At 33.3% G+C, this 20,250-nt stretch overlaps 1 protein-coding gene across 6 annotated transcripts in view; it reads left to right on the top strand.

Annotated features, from left to right (window-relative positions):
• The first annotated feature begins 4,676 nt into the window (after nucleotides 1–4,676).
• Nucleotides 4,677–20,250, top strand: part of Tmem131 (Transmembrane protein 131) — a 40,868-nt gene continuing 25,294 nt past the window's right edge. For all 6 annotated transcript variants that reach the window (XM_080160584.1, XM_080160583.1, XM_080160587.1 and 3 more), the window contains exons 1-6: nucleotides 4,677–4,887; nucleotides 5,712–5,806; nucleotides 6,352–6,425; nucleotides 9,872–9,995; nucleotides 11,306–11,412; nucleotides 19,530–19,659. In XM_080160584.1, the coding sequence (XP_080016710.1) occupies nucleotides 4,782–4,887; nucleotides 5,712–5,806; nucleotides 6,352–6,425; nucleotides 9,872–9,995; nucleotides 11,306–11,412; nucleotides 19,530–19,659 (636 nt within the window). In that variant the 5' untranslated portion in view covers nucleotides 4,677–4,781. The remainder of the gene's footprint in view (nucleotides 4,888–5,711; nucleotides 5,807–6,351; nucleotides 6,426–9,871; nucleotides 9,996–11,305; nucleotides 11,413–19,529; nucleotides 19,660–20,250) is intronic.

The following is a 20,250-nucleotide window of genomic DNA, read 5'->3' as shown; positions in this document are numbered from 1 at the left end:
AGAGTACATTTTTAACCCAATAAAGTTCCCTTCAAATACGTACACAAGAGAGTCAAATAATACATTTTGGACTAATCAGATTCTTACAGCTTGAATACCAATTTCTATTTATAAAAAACAACATTCCCTTCTATGTTAATTTTCGTTTCAATTTTGGATTTTCAGGAAAACATTTATATCTTTTTGGGGCAGGATTTAACTATTTCTTAAATTTCAAAGAGAAAGCTAAGGTTATAGGGGCGAACTATATTGTGTACTTTAAGTAGACCTTAATATCAAAGAGTACATTCTTTAACCAATGAAATTCTCTTCAAATTCGTACACAAGAAAGTTAAACAATACATTTTGGACCAATCAGATTCTTACAGCTTGAATACCAATTTTTATTTATAAAAAACAACATTCCCTTCTATGTTAATTTTCGTTTCAATTTTCGATTTTCAGGAAAACATTTATATCTTTTTGGGGCAGGATTTAACTATTTCTTAAATTTCAAAGAGAACGCTAAGGTTCATCATCATTGCCTTTTAGTTCTCGGCAGAACGTAGGCCATGCACAATGGTTCTCCAATCTTCCTTTTTTTGGGCACGTTTTGAGGCATTGCTGAAAGATGGAATTTTCTTTTCTTTCAGTTCACTTAAGAATTCCCTCCTCCAGGTTGTTTTTGGTCTACCTGGTTTCCTCTTTCCTACGTGGGGGTTCCAAGTCAAGGCTTGATTGGTTATATCATCATGCCCTTTCCTTAGAGTGTGCCCCAGCCATCTCCATTTTCTCTGTTTTATTGTCAGTTTAATGTCTGACATATCACTGCGCTCTAGAAGCTCAGCATTTGTGATCTTATTTGGCCAAAAGATCTTGTGGATTCTCCTTAGACATTTATTGACATATGTCTGTAGCTTGGAGACCACTGCTGTGTTTAGGAACCAAGTTTCAGCCCCATACAGCAAAACAGAGAGAACATTTGACTTGAACAGTCTTAACTTGGTCTTTATGGAGATGTTGTTGGAATTCCAAATTTTGTTCAGGCTGGCAAAGGCTGTCCTAGATTTGTTAATTCTAGCTTTAACATCTGTTAAAGTGCCTCCACCTTCATCAATTTTACTTCCAAGATACTCAAAACAATCTACATCCTCAAGAATTTGGTCTCCAATAGTAATTGGTTCTTGGGAATTTGCATTTAATCTGAGTATTTTGGTTTTAGGAATATTTATTTCTAGTCCAATTTTCTTGGAGGTTTCAGCTATCCTGTTAGTCCTTCTTTGCATTTGACTTCTATTGCTTGTTAACAAAGCGATATCATCAGCAAAGTCCAGATCTCCTAAATATTTGGGATTGCCAAATAGCTCCCAGCGAATGCCATCATTACTTTCACAGTTCTTCATGATCCAGTCAATGGCAAGGAGGAAAAGGAAGGGTGAAAGAAGGCATCCTTGTCTGACGCCTGTTACTATCTCAAAAAAGGTTGATAGTTTACCTTTATACATTACATTTCCACCTCCTTTATGATAGATAGCTTTAATGATATTGATTATCTTTTCTGGAATACCATAGTGTCGGCAGATTTTCCAGAGAGATTTCCTGTCTAAAGAATCAAATGCTTTTTTGTAGTCAATGAAGTTTACAAAAAGCTCAGAGTTCCATTCCTTGGATTGCTCTATGATGATTCTTAGAGAGGTTATCTGATCAATAGTGGAACGGTTTGGTCTAAATCCAGCCTGATTAGGTCTTAGCTTTTCATTAACCTTCTTCTTTATTCTATTAAGAAGAATCTTACTAAGGATACGGCCAGGTACTGAAAGGAGCATTATCCCTCTGTAGTTTCCACATTGGGTCAAGTCTCCTTTTTTGGCTAGTATTGAGATATGTCCATTCTTCCAGTCCTCTGGGCATAACTCATCATTCCATATCTTTGTGATCAGAGGTAGGAATGCCTCAGCAGATGTATCTAGGTCTGCTTTTATGACCTCAGCTGGGATGTTATCAGGTCCAGCGGCCTTGTTATTTTTCAAACTTTTAATGGCCTCCTTGATTTCCAATAGATTTGGCCCTCGACAGTCAATGTCAAGTGCATCTGAGGGTGGAATCTCAGTTTCTTCCTCTGGAACTGGAAGATTCAGCAGTTCAGTGAAGTGCTCTGCCCATCTATTTAGAATATCTTCATCAGTTTTAAGGAGTGAACCATCCTTGTCCCTGATGTGTGATCCTGATTTGTGTACTTTACCTGCAATGCTCTTAGTAATCTCATAGACATCTTTCATTCTATTTTGATTCACAGCATTTTCTGCTTGCATAGCAAGGTTTTCCAAGTGTTCTTTTTTGTCAATTCTGACACTTCTTTGGATTTCCCTGTTGAGCATCTTATACAGGTCTTTATCTTCTGGAGAGTTTCTGGAGAGTGTCTTTTGTCTTACCTCTCTTCTTTGATCCATAAGATCAATGGATCTTTGAGTGATCCACGGCTTTTGGTTAGCCTTTTTGAAACCTAATTTTTCTTGGCTAGTATCATTATAAACTTTTTTGATACCTTGCCAAATATCTTCAACTCCATCATCCTCTTGAAGAGTCAACAACTCAAATCTGTTCTTTAGAGTGAGCTTAAACTCTTGTAGCTTTTCAGAGTTTTGAAGGGTTGTTAAATTATACTTTTTCCTGGGGTTAGGCTTTGTGTCCTGCTTTTTAAATCTAAGCCGAACTTTAGAAGATAGAAGATAATGGTCTGAATTAACATCAGGTCCTCTTTCAACCCTGACATCAAGGAGAGAACCTTTAAAACGTCTAGATATACAGATGTGATCTATCTGATTAAAGGTTCTTTGATCTGGTGATCTCCAGGTGGCAGTATGAATCTTCTTGTGTTTAAAGATGGTTCCACCAATGACAAGTTTGTTTTCAGTACAAAAACTTACAAGTCTATCACCATTGTCATTTTCCTTGCCATTACTTAAGCCTAGGCCATATCTGCCCATGACTTCTTCTAAATTCTCATTATTACTCCCCACTTGAGCATTGAAATCTCCTAGGAGCATGGTCAGGTCCTTTTCTTTATGACCATTCTTAAATACAGAGTCAAGCTGATCATAAAATTCGTTTTTGACCTCTGTATCTGCTTGTTCTGTAGGAGCATATGCTACTATTATTCTCAGATTGATGTTTTTATCTGAGGATTTGAAGTAAGCCTCCATGATTCTTGGACCATGGGGTTGCCAACTGATCATGGCCTGCTCTGCTTGCTTGGTCAGCATAAGAGCCACCCCTTGGTTATGTCCTAGATCCTCATTCATATGGCCTGAGTAAAGTATTTTCAAGCCAGAATGATGTTTAAACTCTCCATTATTTGTCCACCTTGATTCGGTGATAGCCAGGATATCAACCTTGGCTTTAAGCATTTCTCGGCAAATGTTTTCTGTCTGGCCTGACTGAAACATTGTCCGAACATTCCAGGTGCAAATTTTTGCTGGTCTGCGGGAATTCAGAATCATCCGCCTGACTGGTCCTTTAGCGGTTTCCCAGCCAAACATCATATTGTTGTTTCCAACCTCTACTTCGTTCCCGAGCCCAAAGTTAAATTGGTCTTTACTTTGTGCAGATTGAACGTGAGCAGGTTTTTTCTAGGGAAGGATTGTTAGCCCCATCCAAACCCCCTGAACTGGGGGAAGTGACCAGAATTCAGTCTGGCATCTACCCTAGGACCTTTCCAGCACATTAGGACTCTTCTGGTGTAGCTCCTAGGATCATTGATGCACGGTGCAGGATGGACGGCGTGCACGTAACTGGTCTCCCATCCCGAACGCTAAGGTTAGGGGCGAACTATATTGTGTACTTTAAGTAGACCTTATAATATCAAAGAGTACATTCTTTAACCAATGAAATTCTCTTCAAATTCGTACACAAGAAAGTTAAACAATACATTTTGGACCAATCAGATTCTTACAGCTTAAATACCAATTTCTATTTATAAAAACAACATTCCCTTCTATGTAAAATGTCGGCTTCCTAGTATTTACAACTTACAATTGCCTCCAAAGCAATTAGAGATTTCACCTACTTTTGTCAAATTTTGAAATTTAATGAAATGCTTATGGTATACTCGACATCTATACATGGTATTATCTGTAACTTACTAGAGATGTTATCTTTAAATTGTCGAAATGAAGGCTTTTTAAAGTAAAAATTAAAATAAAAGTTATTTGATGTTATTGTTTAGCTGCGCTTAATATCAGCTGTTTTTGTCTGCTACATAAATCGATATTTTGTGACAGCACTGAGCTAGGCCAATCTATCACAGCTGTTTTTTGTCAGAGTAACTAACTTTTAAAAATTTTCCATCACTTTTTTCATAAAAAGCTATAAAATATTTTTTTCATTTTTGAGTTTTAAGACATTGCAAGGATAGAAAAATTAATGATAATCTGTTTAAAATTATCGGATCTATTCAATACATTATATAATTTCAAAGAAATTACTATTCGTTGTATGATTAACGATAATAATTGCGAAATGAATTTCTGAAACAACATTTCTTGATTTTGTTCGATAAAATAGTAAGAAAAAAAGTTATATAGAAATAAACTGGAGGATTTATAAAAAAAAAAAGGAAAATTCGAGGATTTTGTGGCAACCTGGTGTAAACAGCTGTCAACCAGACTCACACACTCACACACACACCGACAGCTGTGGTTAGTTAGTTAGTTAAGGGAATAGCACACGATAACAAGATAGTGAGACATATAGTGATTTGCCTTGCTATCCTGCAAGGCATATAGTTGACACTATACAACAAAATGTCTCATATAAGTGTTAATTGTTGGATAAAAGAGGTTTTTATATTGATATATTTTTTGGAGACGCTATGTACGCATGTGGGACACACGGAAAAATCTAATAAAGGTACGTAATTAAAATTCATATTTTTCTGTTCAATAAAAACATTATGAAAACATGTCAAAATTTACTAATTTGTTTCCAAACATTGTCATTTTTGTATTCATTTATTTACTGTTTTTAAACAAATTTAATTTTTTTTCTATTGAGTATAGGTACTTAGTGTTATTAAAATTTTCTTCGAAATTAATTTGTTGATATTTTCTAATCTGTGCTAAAAGTAGATATAGCTTTAGCTTATGAAAATTAATTATCTCAAAAAAATACATTTATTGTCTATAAAGCATTGTAGGTATTAGTTTTATTATGTCCCTCAAGTTTTTTTAAATATATATATGTATTTGAAGTTAGTGATCTAAGTTTATTCTCCTAATTTATGAAATGGTACTTTTTCATATATTGTTTAGAATTGATAAACATGCTTTTTGTGCTCTTATACATTGTTTATTAAATAAACCAATTAATGATCGATTCAATTAGTTAAAAGGGGGAGGTCATTTTCTAGTAAATTCCGTAAAAGTGTGTAAAGGTGTGTGTGTTATAAGGCCTAAAAATAGTAGTAGAACGATAAGGTGCTCCCTATTGTTCTATTCAATAGGGAATACAAATATATAGAGCACCTTATCGTTCTACTACTATTTTTAGGCCTTATAACACACACACCTTTACGGAATTTACTAGAAAATGACCTCCCCCTTTATTCCTTTTTTTTCGTGACATGAGAACACTATTGTAACTAACATTCATTCATTACTCAGATTTTTAAATAGAATTAGTTACAGTAATCTTTTCTTATATCTAGGTATGTAATAATTATCTTATTATTTCAGAATTTGTTGGTCCCGGGGACATCAATTATCTGGACGAAGAGCCAAGTATTACATTATCTCAGAGCTTTTCTAAAGATCAAACTTTTAGCTTCCAGGAAACTTTCAATATTGAGAACAATTTTTATATTATTCAACTTAATTTCAAACATTTTTCAATAATGGTAGTCAAGGGATTGGGCAATGGCAGTATAATTAATGTTCCATCACTTTCACTCCCATAGTTACCTAAGGAAGTTTGTCCCAAAGAATATTGGGGGCCGGGGAGGGGGGTAGAATTAATGTATAATTGGTCATTGCTATGCTTATTCCTATGAAAAAAATGTGCCATGTGAAATGATTGTACATGCTTTAAACAATCTATAGGTATACATACAAGGATATGACAATTGGGAAAATAATATTCGTAGGTCCCTAACGTTTTTTCCTATTCATATGTGCGAAAGCAGTGTTTCGGAGCCGGGAGCAGCAACGTTTTTGGTAGAGCCGGAGCCGCATCAAAATTATACGGCTCCGACACCCTGTGCGAAAGTTTGCCAAAGGCATTAATACTATTTAGGGGTACTAAATTTATAAATTCAAAGAAAATTCCTATTTTTCGAAACTCTAAAACTTTGTGAATGTTGAATGTTTTGTTGTCTAGCATGAGGAGGAGACAATCACCGTGCTGGGGAGTCCTATTAAATTTGATCCACCCAATTTAACTTTTAAAAATCAGTAAGTATCTTTCTTGTATCATTGGAAACCGATTAATATCCCGTCGATTAGAACCGGCTCTCATCCATACAAAAAAAATTATTTCTACCATCGTATTATATCCAGTTTTCTGGGAATGTAAAAATGTACAACATAAGATTTAAACTATTTTTTTAGCCCGTGACCCGGGGCCAAAAAAACAGTTTTTAATCTTATAATTGTACATTCTATATCCGTGGAAAGCTGTTTATAATACGATGCGAGAAATCACTATTATAAACTACAGACTTAGCCACCAAAAGGACTTAAACCTAACATGTATTGGACTTTCTGAAAATTGTTGATCAGTCTAGCAGTAATGGATGTAGAATATACGTGGATATAATGACAGGGTAAAAATTGTCTTCAATTAAAGTTGCTATTTCCCCTGTCATTTATTTGTCAGTTCGTTTATTCAGTAGGAGGGGATGTGGGAAAGAGGGTGATGATTATTTTAGCCCATTACAAAGTTTACTCTATTAGAGTACATGATAATCAGGAGAATGATACATAGGCGTCCAAGAGGGGGGGTAATGGGGCGATTACCCCCCCCCCCCCCCCCCCCATTCAAAATTTACCCTTACCCTGGGGGTGCCGTAGGCACCCCCAACCATTTAGGAGAGGGTATTTACCCCCCCCAAACAATTTTGGGGGGGGTAAATACCCCCCCAAAATAAAAAATCTCTAATAAAAAAAATTTTTGCGCGCTTCGCGCGCCATTTTACCCCCCAAACACGAATTACCACCCCCCTAAAAAATTTTTACCCCCCCCCAAAATAAAAAGCTTGGACGCCCCTGTAATGATACAAGTAATAATTAATCCATTCTTGCAGTTATTGAGATGTTACACATTTAGATTTACTTTTACATTGAAGGAATAGAGCATTTAATATTTAGACTGTTTTATTTGTCAAAATAACATTTACAAACACAATTAACAGAAAAAAAAACAAGAAAAGTAGGTATTATTTTTAATTTTTTTTAAGCAATGTTTCTGCGGAAATTGTATTAAAATCAAAGTTATGCTTTTTCTTGTTTATGTTAATAATTTAGTTTACATCGTTAACGCATCATTACAACACAAAATTCGTAAATGTCACTTTTTGCTCTTCATTTAATATTAAGGGATGTATATTTTCTACATGAAAAAAAAACAGCATCGGGCCAACAAATATAAAAGTTAAAGTTATAAAAAGTACCTACATACTTTATTATAATTGTACAATTGCTACTCGACATAATTTTTGACCAATAATATATAAATGACTTTTTTACGTACTATGAAATTTAGACATGTAAATGCGAAAAAGTGCGAGACACTTTTTTTGAGGTTAAGATTTTAAAAATCTGCTATACCCAGTCACCGAATCTTGATTTAGTGACGTCCAGACCCTAATTATAGAAAAAATTAGATAAATAACATTTTCTAACTGCATGATTACAAGAGAAAATTTTGTAAAGTGCAAGTTTTTGCCCTGAATGTTAAAATTAAAGGATAAGCTCGAGATAAAAGATATCAGGTATCAAAACTTTCTTCATCACACTCCCCCTCCCCACATCCAGCATGCATGTCTTTACATCTCATGTCCCCGTTTTCCCCCCAAATCTAATTTGTTATTTCTAGAATTTAAACCCTTCTCTATGTTTAAAAGTTGCAATGTTGTTCAAGTTTTTCTTTTCTGGAATAGTAGCCATTGTGCTTTAAATGTTTAGATTAGGTTAGGTTAAACTGGGTTATTTAAGGATATAATTGCTTTGGGAACTCGCTATTCTTGTTACCATGTTTTGTAAAGTGGCTGGGGGAATTATTATTCTTATTTCTTTTTATAACTACCTAGATTTTTAAAGTTTTTTTTTATTTTTTTATTGTGGCCTAGGCCCTGCGCTTCATAGATTCCATATAATATATTTATAGAGTTTACATCAACTATAAACACAAGCATCAAACTACTAAATTGTATTATATAATACCTATAAACTTAAAATAGTAAGATTTTCTTGTCTTAAGCCTAAGATCTCGGAAATTGCTGGTCCGAAGGGTTGTACTTTTCAAGAAAACTTAAAATTTTAGGGGGGGTTTTGGACATTTTCAGACATACCCTGCCCTCTAGAGGCTAGGGGCGAAGTACATTATATAGATTTACACTCAATTGTAATATAAAGTTTTAAAATTGAATTAATACCTAGCAAAGAAATCATCTTTGCTAATTAGTTCTGGTGACAAAGCTTATCAGTTATCTATAAGTACAAATATCTATCTGTCTGTAGGGTACGTTCCATGGTAAACTCGATTTTTAACTGTTATGATAAATTAATATATGAATTTTCTGATGGTTTATTTAATAAACCAATTTTTGTATAATTATAATGATACTTATTTTGTTTCCTTCGGCACAAATAGATGTTGTCATCCTTGTTGAAAATATATTTTGTCTGAAACATTGTAAATAAAGAAAGGAAAAGTTAGGGTTGATATTTGGAAAGGGGAATGTATGGAAGAATTTTTTTCTTAAGTAAAAATATTTCAATTTTAATTAATATTTGTCAAATTCTCCTATGTCTACTTAAAAAAATTTGCGATTTATACAATTTAATATTAAGTATAAGAAGTAACAGGAGATAGGTTACAGATAGGTCAACCAAACACTTTATAAATAGCATAAATCCTGCGCAGAATGGATATTAAGCTTCCTCAAAGTTGTTTATAACAAATATGAGAATTTACTCGTTTTATTTTATTCGTTAAGTGTTAAATACTTCAAAAAAAATAATCTGACATATAAACTAAATACATTGAGAATGATTGCACATATATTGTGATTAAGATAAAAGTGAATTTAATTGGGTTAGACAGAGGAATTTGCTGACCCCTTTATTGTCCCACCTCATTTTACTCATTTTATTTTTACAACTTTAAAAAAAAAATTTCTTCCAAGTTTTGATGTCTTAAAAAAGGGGATTGTCAAATGGGATACCATCAATATTTTGGGATGCAACTTGTAGTCTCCCCCTTTACTTCTGTTTAAAAATTTGTAGATCAAGATTTTTTTTCATGGGGGGGGGGAGGAGATTACTTAATAGTCATTAGGGCATTTTATTATTTTAAGAGTGCAGCTATTTCTAACTAGTTTTATGTCTGCCTGTCTACGAAAGACACCTAGAAATACTACAACATATTTATTTTTGCGCATACCTGCCCAAAACAAATGTTTTTGTGCTAATTGTGGAAAGGATTGCCCTTGTGAGTATCAACCTATCAGGAATGGCTATCTGAATCCGTTTCAGGCCATGTTTTGAACCAACTGTTACAACAGTCATAATCCGAATCACAAATCAGTGGAAAATTCAGATTATCAGCGCGGATTTATCCGGAATCCGAACACATTTTAGATAATTCCGCCATCCTTGTAATAAGCATCTATTTTCAGGCCTGCTGGTGTGCCTGCACTGGCCAAGGTGCGAATATTTAATATCAACAGTCACAGCAGTATTCAGATGCTCTCCATCAGCGGTAATACTGTTCAGTTTCACTGTTCATTCTTCACTGATAAGGTAATAACTTTGGGTAGATATTTTAACTGATAGGCTGGTGATTTTTTGGTAGATTTTTTTTCTTCACCGAGTAATTGAATTTTGATTGGTTGGTTTCCAGCTGGTAGTTTCCATACTTTTTAACCAATGATTTTAATCTATAGAATTTTTAATTTGCATTTTTAGACTGCTTTTTTTAGTTAAGTCTTGGGATGGTTTCATGCTATTTTTTCTGCTACCTTTTACAAAAATGCTAAGGTTTCAACCAATCTTATTGATTAAATTTGTAGTATAATATTTAAAATCTTATTGAATAGAGGAAGAAAACTTTTATTTGTAAAATCACGAAAAATATTAATTTAGGTAAGTAATAAGTTTCCAAATTAAAAGCATTAATATGCTAAAATTAAATGCACTTTAGAATACTTTTTTTTACATTTCCATTATTTTTGTATTGATTTTGCTTAGGTAAACTTTCGTGTAAATTGTATACAGTCTTTTTCATTTTCTTATTTTAGTTTTATTTAATCGTAATAGGGTTATAAATTACATTTAAAAAAGATAATAGATTTTTGTTTGCACAATATTTATTTAGACAATTTTCTTAAAGATTGAGATTTGAGTAACCCTCCCTTATTTAATTAAAGTTTTTTTAGACCTAAAACGGAGCAAAATTACTTTATAATCTCAATTGCTTGTTTGTTTGAAAGCTCCTTCAATCAAAGATAAAAGTGATTTTCTAGACTACTATTAAGTATAGAAGACTTAAATTCCCATGGCTAGGAATGTGCATTCACTCTATAACTCCGTAATCCTATGTCTGTTAACTAAGGTTTTGTGATGTTAATTGCTGATCATATCTATAATACAAAGTAGCTTGATGTCTCTCCGCGTGCTGTCCGTCCGTCCGTCCCGGTTACCACTGAACCGATCGGATTCTACTCTTCGGGTATTAATATACCTGTTTGTCGTGTTGTGGTTTTAAGCTATTTTCTCGGAGGGTGGGACACTTAATTTTTTTTATTTATCTATTTTCATTACCTCTTGGTGCAAAGCCCCTAGAGGCTAGGGGAGTACCCGCTAGTACTTTATAAATTACCAATGATATTAATGGATAAGATAATTGACGATAAACGAACAAAACTCCTGCATATTAATATTATTATTTAAGTTTGGAACCAACCAATCAAAATCCAATTTATATATCTAAAGTTTTTGAGCTAACGAATAAGAAAACGTGTTTATACAAAAATGCAGTCTAATGTTCCAATTTATGTTCTTTGTCACTTTTGGTAATTATCATCTTTGCTAACTATCATTTTTATTTTCAGGTGATACCCCCGGGGGGAAATACAACTTTTGAGGTTGTTTTTCTGGGGAGGGAGCCGGGGGTAGTGGAAAACACCCTTTATATTCACACCAGTGCGGGATCTTTTAGGTAATATTTATACCTTATTAACAATAAAGTATTAAATAAAACGACCAAGCTAATATTGCTTGATTCACTTTTACGATGCGATTGAATTTTTTCTTTGAAATATATATTTGGCCTGTACACAGATGTTAGTTTGATAAAGTAGTCTTGAGTTGAAATAATAGCTATCCAAATTTTTCTTTGAAATATATTTCGTTATGAAGCAGCAGTAGTTACTTATTTAAATATTAATGTTGAGATAGATTTATAACTGTTGGAAAGTGTGTATTCTTCAGATTTGCGCATTTTATACCTAGAATTTTTTTTCAAAAATCACCGAAATGAGCTTTTATTTCTAACGAATAAAGTTATTAAAATTACCTTTATATGTTGACGGTTGTATTCAACTTGTAGAGCAGCTTCTCTACTAAAAAGTAAACGTATAATTTTCCCCTAGCTTGGCTGTGAGTTGGGTAAATGACACATTATTGGGTTTAAACTAAACATTCAGGGTGAACCATCGCTTTCATTAAATGTACACTATTGTAAAGTACTGAGAATCGCGAATTTTACATTTTCGTGCCTTTACTTTCACAATAAATTATTATTTGGATGTTACACCAGATTTTCATGTTCTCTAATAAGCTGGCTAGAATATCGATAACCCCCATCGACCCTCTTTCCCTCATCCCATTCCCCCCTATTGGATGACCGAACTGACCAAAAAATATTTTCAAAATTCGCAACCTGAATTGACGACCAATTTTTTCCATGTCTTAATATCCACGTATATTTTATATCCATTACTCTCATAATAACAATATGCAGATGTGATGAAACACCAAACACTTAATCCTTTCTATTGGCTGTAATTATTTATTAAAATAGCTCAACACAAGGGTGTTGCTTCTAAACAACCTCTTTAATTAACAAAAGCTAAAAAGAATATTTTTAGATATGTTTCCTTTTATTAATTTTAAAATTTTAAATGAATGTCTTTGATTACAAATAATGCATCATATATATTACCATATCGTTTAATAATCTCCATAGACCAAGTATATTAGTTTGATACTTGAAAAAGATTTTACTAAATTGGACTAAAATATCAAATGCTACGACAAAGTCAAAGTGCACAAATATTTAATAAACCTACTTGTGTGTGTTTTTATTAGGAAAATCTCATGGTGAAAGTAATATATAAATTGAACGATGATAGAGTAGCTTCTCTTGTGCAAGGAGACGTTCGTCAGGACACTGATACCTAGCTACTATGCAGGGACCAGGGAATATCCCTTAGACAAATAATTCCCCACAACCCTCTTATTTCTCCTCTTCTTACCCACTTCCCTTCAGCTACATCAAAAAAACAAGTGTTACGCCAACAAAATATCTAATTTTCAGTAATTTCAAATGGAATCTACTGAAAAGCAGGACCTGCTACTATGGAAAAATTGATGTCGGTGTTTTAACAGTTAATTGATCTTATATTCATCCGCCCCAACTTTCTCCCTCTTGTTTATAATTTGTGAAGAAAAACATTTTTTTACCCCTGATGGAAAAACTTTTCCTAATTGTTAGCTCTGTGGCGCGTGTTATGTTTCTGTTTGTCTGCGCTGCTTTAGACATTATTATTCCTTGTTAAAACAAACTAGTAGGAAATTAAATTTTCTCGTCCCAATACTTATCGCACACCCAATGAGAAAGTCTGGTAGTTTTTATTGATTTTTTATACACTGGAAATTTGACGAAAACAATGATTCATATTTACTTTTTTCTTTGTTGTTTAATTTTTACCATTGTTTGCTCTTGGTTGTTAAGTTTTTTTTTTAATAAAAGTAGCCGCTTTATAAGGGGGGGGGGGGTTTAATGCAACCATCTCGTAATCAGTGAGCAAATGGCACTTAGAATTCGAATTTCCATCTATAATTTTGCATGAGTAATCCTTGGTAGATCTATTTTCCCTAAATCGAACAAAAAGTTGGAAAAGTAACGGCTAACGGCTGGCGGCTCATCTGTTTTGCCATTTGTTTGATATCTATATTGCAAATTAGCCACGAAACCTCTCTCAACATAATACTCTTTTCTACTCCAAAACGCTATCAAACGGTTCTAGACGGTAGCTGTTGGTACTAGAAGTTTTAAAATTGGTTATTGCTATCATTTAACATGAATTAACCAAAAATATGTTTCAAAAAGTTGATTCCTACGTAATTGATGATGGATTTACCCTGAAAATAGGCAAAAAACGGCTGAACGGCTGAGCCGCTAGCCGTTACTTTTCCAACTTTTTGTTCGATTTAGGGAAAATAGACCTATCAAAGATTACTCATGCAAAAGTTTAGATCGAAATTCGAATTCTAAGTGTCATTTGCTCACTGATTACGAGATGGTTGCATTAACCCCCCTCCCCCCCTTATGCTAGCGGCTCCGTCTCTAGGGGCTTGAGGGAGGGGGTTATATTTTGCCTTCTACCTTTAAGTTATTAAAAATGTGTTTAGGCGGGCAATTTCTCTTTGGAGGGCAGTTGTATCCTCCCCCTCAATACTTGTAAACCTTTTCTTGACCAATAGGAAACTTTACTATAAAGGATAACCATAATAATTTATAAGTTTTGCTGATACAATATATGTAGTAAGATACTTGACACATTTTGTGTTATAAAGGCTTTTTCTTGTTATTGCTGCGCTATTTAATTGTCCAACGTTAAAAACTGACAGACAAGTAGAAAATGCATAGTAGAATAACAACTGCGCTACTAATTTTAATAATTACAACTTCATGTTGACCTTGTGTCGACTAGGCCTCTCCCTTCCCCTCCTTTTCTCTTTCTTTTCTCTCTCCTTCCCCCCCCCCCCCTCTCTCTCTTACTCTCTCTTTCTCTCTTTTTCTCTTTTTCTCTTTTTCTCTTTTTTCTTTTTCTCTTTCTCTCTTTCTCTCTTTTTCTCTCTTTTTCTCTCTTTTTCTCTCTTTTTCTCTCTTTTTCTCTCTTTCTCTCTCTTTCTCTCTCTTTCTCTCTCTTTCTCTCTCTTTCTCTCTCTTTCTTTCTCTTTCTCCTTCTTTCTCTCTCTCTTTCTCTCTCTCTTTCTCTCTTTTTCTCTTTCTCTCTCTCACACACACATTTCCTCTCTCCCTGTAAGTAAAGTAAAACTAACCATCATTTCATTTTGTACCAAAAATAATCATGGCAGATTTGAAAAAGCTAAGATTTTTTTCTTTAAATGTGTTGCCGTCTCTTTTACAGAAAATCTCTTATGTCATTTCTTTTCAATTTTAAACTACTAAAAAAGAAATGATAGGTCATAAATAATTTAACTTTTGAAATGGCAATTCTTAGGACAATTAGACAAGGTATCATCTTTTTAAGTATGTCTAAAATGGTAATCAATTTTACAACATAGAAAAAGCAGATTATTATTTAGAAAGGGGGGAGGCGGATGTGCCACTTTTTGAAACTAAAACTAAAAGTCAAAGGAACTCAACTAAATAAAGAGTTACAGGTCTGAGATTTTGCATGGCAGTTGCTTAATAGGGGTACAATATGGAACTGTAAAGAAACGGCGGCGCAACCGCCGAAAACCGCCGAGAAAAGGCAAAAAAAAATTCGGCGGGAAACGCCGGTTTTCGGCGGTTGCGCCGCCGTTTCTTCACAGTTCCATAATGTACTCCTATAAAGCAACTGCCATGCAAAATCTCAGACCTGTAACTCTTTTTTTAGATGAGTTCCTTTGTTGACTTTTGGTTTTGGTTTCAAAAAGTGGCACATCCGCCTCCCCCCTTTGAATTGACTGACAAATCATGCTTATTTCTAGGTTTTCATGGGCTTTTAAAATATTTAAGAAATGTTATTCCTCTTAGAAATTAACAAGAACATGAACAATCTTAGCTGTTAACGTTAAACACATAAGTCCAATGTAAATACTTCAATTGTAAAAACTAATATTATTGAATAATTTAATTAAAGCTTAACACATGTTGAAAATACTATTCACTTTACTTTAAAAGACTAGTGGCTTTGCCCCTTGCTTCTTGGTCTTACTTTAAAAACTTTTAAGAAGAGTAGTGGGGTTGTGGACGTTTCAGTTTTGCTGGTGTAGTTGTTTATTATAGGTTAGGTTAAGTTCGATTTTGGCTCCCCTTATCGCTAAAAATAATAAATGAATATAAATAAATATAACTCTAATGGCAATTTCCTAACACTTTTGTTTTATACAATAAAGTAGGTACTGTGAGGGGTGTCATAGTGGTCAACTAGCTGAAGAATTGATCCTTCCCAAGGTATCTTGTAGTCCCACTTTGTAAACCTTGCACAAAGTTATGTAAACTTGTAAAACTTTTAACTAACATACTTTCTCTTAATAGAGAACATAATATATACATTAGTAGAAAAAGCGCAGTCACTCCATAACTAGGGTTTGTCAGTTCTACCTGCCTGTTCTTCCACACATACAAAAATTCCTTGGCATCTTGATGTTTTTTGAGAAGATTTTACTTGAATGCGTTTTTAATTTATTGATCCAATACAATTTGTAGTAATAGTATAATATGTTTGTTTTGCTCATAAATTACGTGGCCTTATGTTACTGGGTTTGGATAATTATATTCCTTATTATCTAAATAAAAATAATTTTAAACAACGTTATTTTACTTGACATTTTTGTCATCAATGAATTATGAAATTTTGTTAAGGGCTGTCGCTATGATGTATTACAAATCAATTTTATATTCTTAAACATCTTTAGACTTAAAACAACCATTTAAAAGTAATTATAAAGTAGTTGTGCTAACTAAAAGTTATGTTTAAGCCTTAAACAATGTCAAAGTACTAAGTTTGCTACCTTTTGCCAGGAATAAAAGGGGGCAGTAATTAAAAAGATTTAGTAGCCTTAGCCGAATTAAATTCAGCCCATCAGAAGAAATCCATACAGATAGACTTACATACACTCTATTACATTAAAAGAGCTCTACTTAAAATACATAAGAACGATCTATCCTTTAATGGCATGAATAAACCCCACAATTTATTAGTCTAATGCCAAAATAGTTTCTAAAGATTAATAAATTAAAACATGCGATGTTTAAACATGTTTTTATAGATATTTTGAAGACCTAAGACTAAAGAATGGGTTTTATGGTTTACCTCGTACGGGCGGGATTGCAGTCAAGGACCTTATCGACTTGATGTACTGTCCAGGTCCTGGTCCAGCAATCCAGGAGAACTAAGGATGACTGTTACGCACCCTTCTCTGTCCAAACACCCAAGGATATTAGGTTAAGTAACATCCATAAAGAATGGGTTAAAGGCACTTCTAAAGTTTAAACTCTTAAGTTTAGCTTAAATGCCAAAATTTGTACGATATGCCCTCCCCACCCCTACCCGGCCTCTTTTAGAGACCTTTTTCGCCAAGATTAAAAGAATAATGACATAATTTAACTTGTACTTTTAATTATAGCGAAAATTAGTAAAATCTAATTTGTTCTCCAAATATTGAAACATCTCTCTCTCTCCAACTAACACTGAAAATCAATTTAATTTTGTATTTGGTTTTCTGTGTTCAACTGGACTTTCAAGGTGTTCCTACGTTGTAGTAGCTTTTTTAGAGGAATTTTCTTACTTCTCCATCCAATAACCTATAAATAATACTTCTATCCTTAGCAAAGAAATCGTCGATAAGAAAATATCCCAAGAAAGTTTCGCTAGAGGCCTCTAGGAGTGAAGCCGCTAGAATTTGTTTAAAAAACATAAAGGATGAAAGAGTGGCAGGATTTATCTTATAGAGTTTTTGTAATCTAAGTATCTAGTACAATTAGAATCATCTTGTAAGGATGAAAATTAATCGAAATTAATATCATTGACAATTTTTGACATTTAAGTTTTGTTTTGATACACATAAGCGTTTGATACCTATAAATAAATGGATAAAGAAATAATAAATGACAGTCATTTAAATAAGATGTTTTTAACAGAAACTCTTCCAAAAATGTGATTGTAGATAGCTATGTATGACTTTCAAATATATTTCTACCTTCCTATCCAAAAAGAGGGTCATTATTTCGCGTAATTCCGCAAAGTTGGTTTTTGGGTTGTAGTCAAATGTTCTTATTAAGTCAAACTGTACTTAACCCTTACAGATAAAAAGTCATGAAGTCACAACTCTCTATCTTACCTACAAAAAAATGACATTGAAAAAACTATAGGGGGGGGGGTCAATATGACCCCCCCCCCCCTGGTCTGTAAGGGTTAATTATGGACTGTTTCATATATATACATTTGGTTATGATTAAGAACACTTTGACATTATCGGCGCATTGGACGACAACCCAACACCCAGCTTTACGAAATGACGCGAAAAAAATGACCCTCTTGTATTTGTTAGTTTGTATAAACAGACGAGGCTTTGAACTTCAAAACTAGACCAAAAATATAAATATTTAGCTGAATGTTATTTCAAACTTTTCAGACAATTCGATCAATGCGAGAGAGAAAAAGGGGTTAGGTGAATTTTATTTGCTCAAATTCTTTTTAATATAAACAAATATTATTTAAGAAAATATTTTAGGTTTCATTGGATTAGTTTTGGAATATATTTATATTTTTAAAGAATTTAATTATTTTATTTATTGATTTGATTATCTATAATACAAAGTAGCTTGATGTCTGTCCGTCTGTCCGTCTGTCTGTCCCTTAAGATCTCGGTAACCGCTGAACCGATTGGATTCTACTCTTCAGGGTATGTACCTATTGGTCCTGTGGTGGTTTTAAGCTATTTTCTTCGGGGGTGGGACACCCCCAACCCCCCCAAAAACAAAAAAAATACCTCCCATTTTTTTTTTTTTTTTTTTTTTTGTAGAGGAATTCTTTTGTAGAAATATTCTTTTGTAGAAATATTCTTTTGTAGAAGAATTCTTTTGTAGAAGATTTCTTTTGTAGAAAATTTCTTTTGTAGAAGATTTCTTTGGTTCTTCTAATTTTTTTTTTTGAATTTTTTTGTTGTCATCTCTTGGGGCAAAGCCCCTAGAGGCTAGGGGCGAAGCCGCTAGTCCTAATATAAAAAAGTAGTCTGTATTTTTATCTATTTGTTAGTCCCGTCAATAAATGTATAAGTATAGATTTATAACCCAGACAACTACTTGGCTCAAGTGGTGGTTATCTCTTTTGTCTGCTAGCAAATTGCTCTCTGCCCTTTTGTAGCGACTTAACTAATTACGATGCTACTAGCTGATATTCAAAGACACAATTGAAAGTCAGTACAGGGTCCTCACCCCGTAGGTAGAGTTACATTAAGCTTGTGCCCGCTCTATTCTTTTACTTAAATGTCCCTTTAATGTTCCAATTTCAATTTACGTTTACCCCGAGTAAGACGTTGTTTCACCAATAAAAAATTACAAAATAATATTTCTTAATAATTAACACAAATATAAACCTTAATAAAATGAATAAGTACCTACATACATACATGTGAACGTAACAAATAATTATTGGTATTATTGGTTGATTAATGATTAATTATAGCGTTGACATTTAATGGTTTTGTCACTATTCAATATTTATATATTATTGATAGCGCAGCTTATATAGTACTTAGTATGGTCTGTCCGTACGTTACTCCGTCAGAACATACAAAAAAATAATATTTACCTATCTTTTATAACAGTTAATAATTATAAAATTTACAACAAAAAAATTCTGTATAACACTACGGTAGTTAGTAAACTTTTTTAACGTTAATTGTTGGCTTTTTGTTATTATTAATATTATTGTCCTAGTATTAAAGTACTTTTAGCAAAGCTCCTTTTTATGTCTTGTTTGTTGGTTGGTTCGTATAATTACTCAAGTTTAATGAAATTTCAAAGATCTTTACGGTACAGAATCCCCCAATTTTCTTTCAAAATCAAACAATAGTGTACTTCAGGGGAAATCATATTTTCTTTGAAGTCCAGAAAATTAACCGTCCAACCCTTAAACTACTATTTTTATTAGCGCATCCACGGTCAACAGCCTATTAAACTACATTAGAAATATTTATTCCTAATTCTTAATTTCAGTTTATAATTTGAGATTCAGAAGTGAGTTGGAACTATAATGTCTATAAAACCATGATATAAATACATATATTCTATTTTTAACATACAATTTTCAGATATAACGTGGAGGGAGAGAGTTTACCTAACCCGTACCGGCTGCGCCCGCTGGTGGGGGTCAAACTACCGGTCAACTCCAGCTTTAGTCCGGTCATACAACTATATAATCCATATCCCACCACTATTCAGGTTTGTAAAAAGTTATTTATCGCATCGTATTATTGACAGCTTTCCGCGGTGAGTTTAATTAAGATTTTTTAGATTAAAACCAGTTTTATTATCCCCGAGTGGCCGATGTCCCGGGATAACAAAACTGGTATTAATGTTATGATTTTTATTTTAATACTCTTGGAAAACTGTCTGTAATACGATACTATATAAAATTTTAAGTATTGCTGGGAACAGGCTCTAATCCAACGAGTTCGAAGCCATACTGGAAAACCATTTGCGACAATTTAAACCAATAAACCTAATAACATTTATTGATTTTTTCTTCATCATTGAGTATTTTTTGGGATTAATGTCATAATACATTTTTAACTCTTGCTCCGAATCCGATTTAATTCCTCTGGATTAAAACCATTTTAAAGTCATACTGAAAAATCATGCATCGTATCCTAGGTATTTCAGACAATTAGATTATTCCGTATTGCTTAATTGGCCCTTTGGCCCCTAAGGGCCAACAAAACTAATTTATCTGTAGGATTTTTCATTAACTATTCAATGAAAAGTATACCTATTAACTAATCAATTTTTATTAATTATTATTCTCTACTTAGG

This window comes from Acartia tonsa, chromosome 5 (genome assembly GCF_053477335.1).
Source record: "Acartia tonsa isolate MP-2025a chromosome 5, ASM5347733v1, whole genome shotgun sequence".
Classification (NCBI taxonomy): Eukaryota; Metazoa; Arthropoda; class Copepoda; order Calanoida; family Acartiidae; genus Acartia; species Acartia tonsa.
The sequence above is the reverse complement of the archived record's forward strand: the minus strand, read 5'-3'. Positions and strand labels throughout refer to the sequence as shown.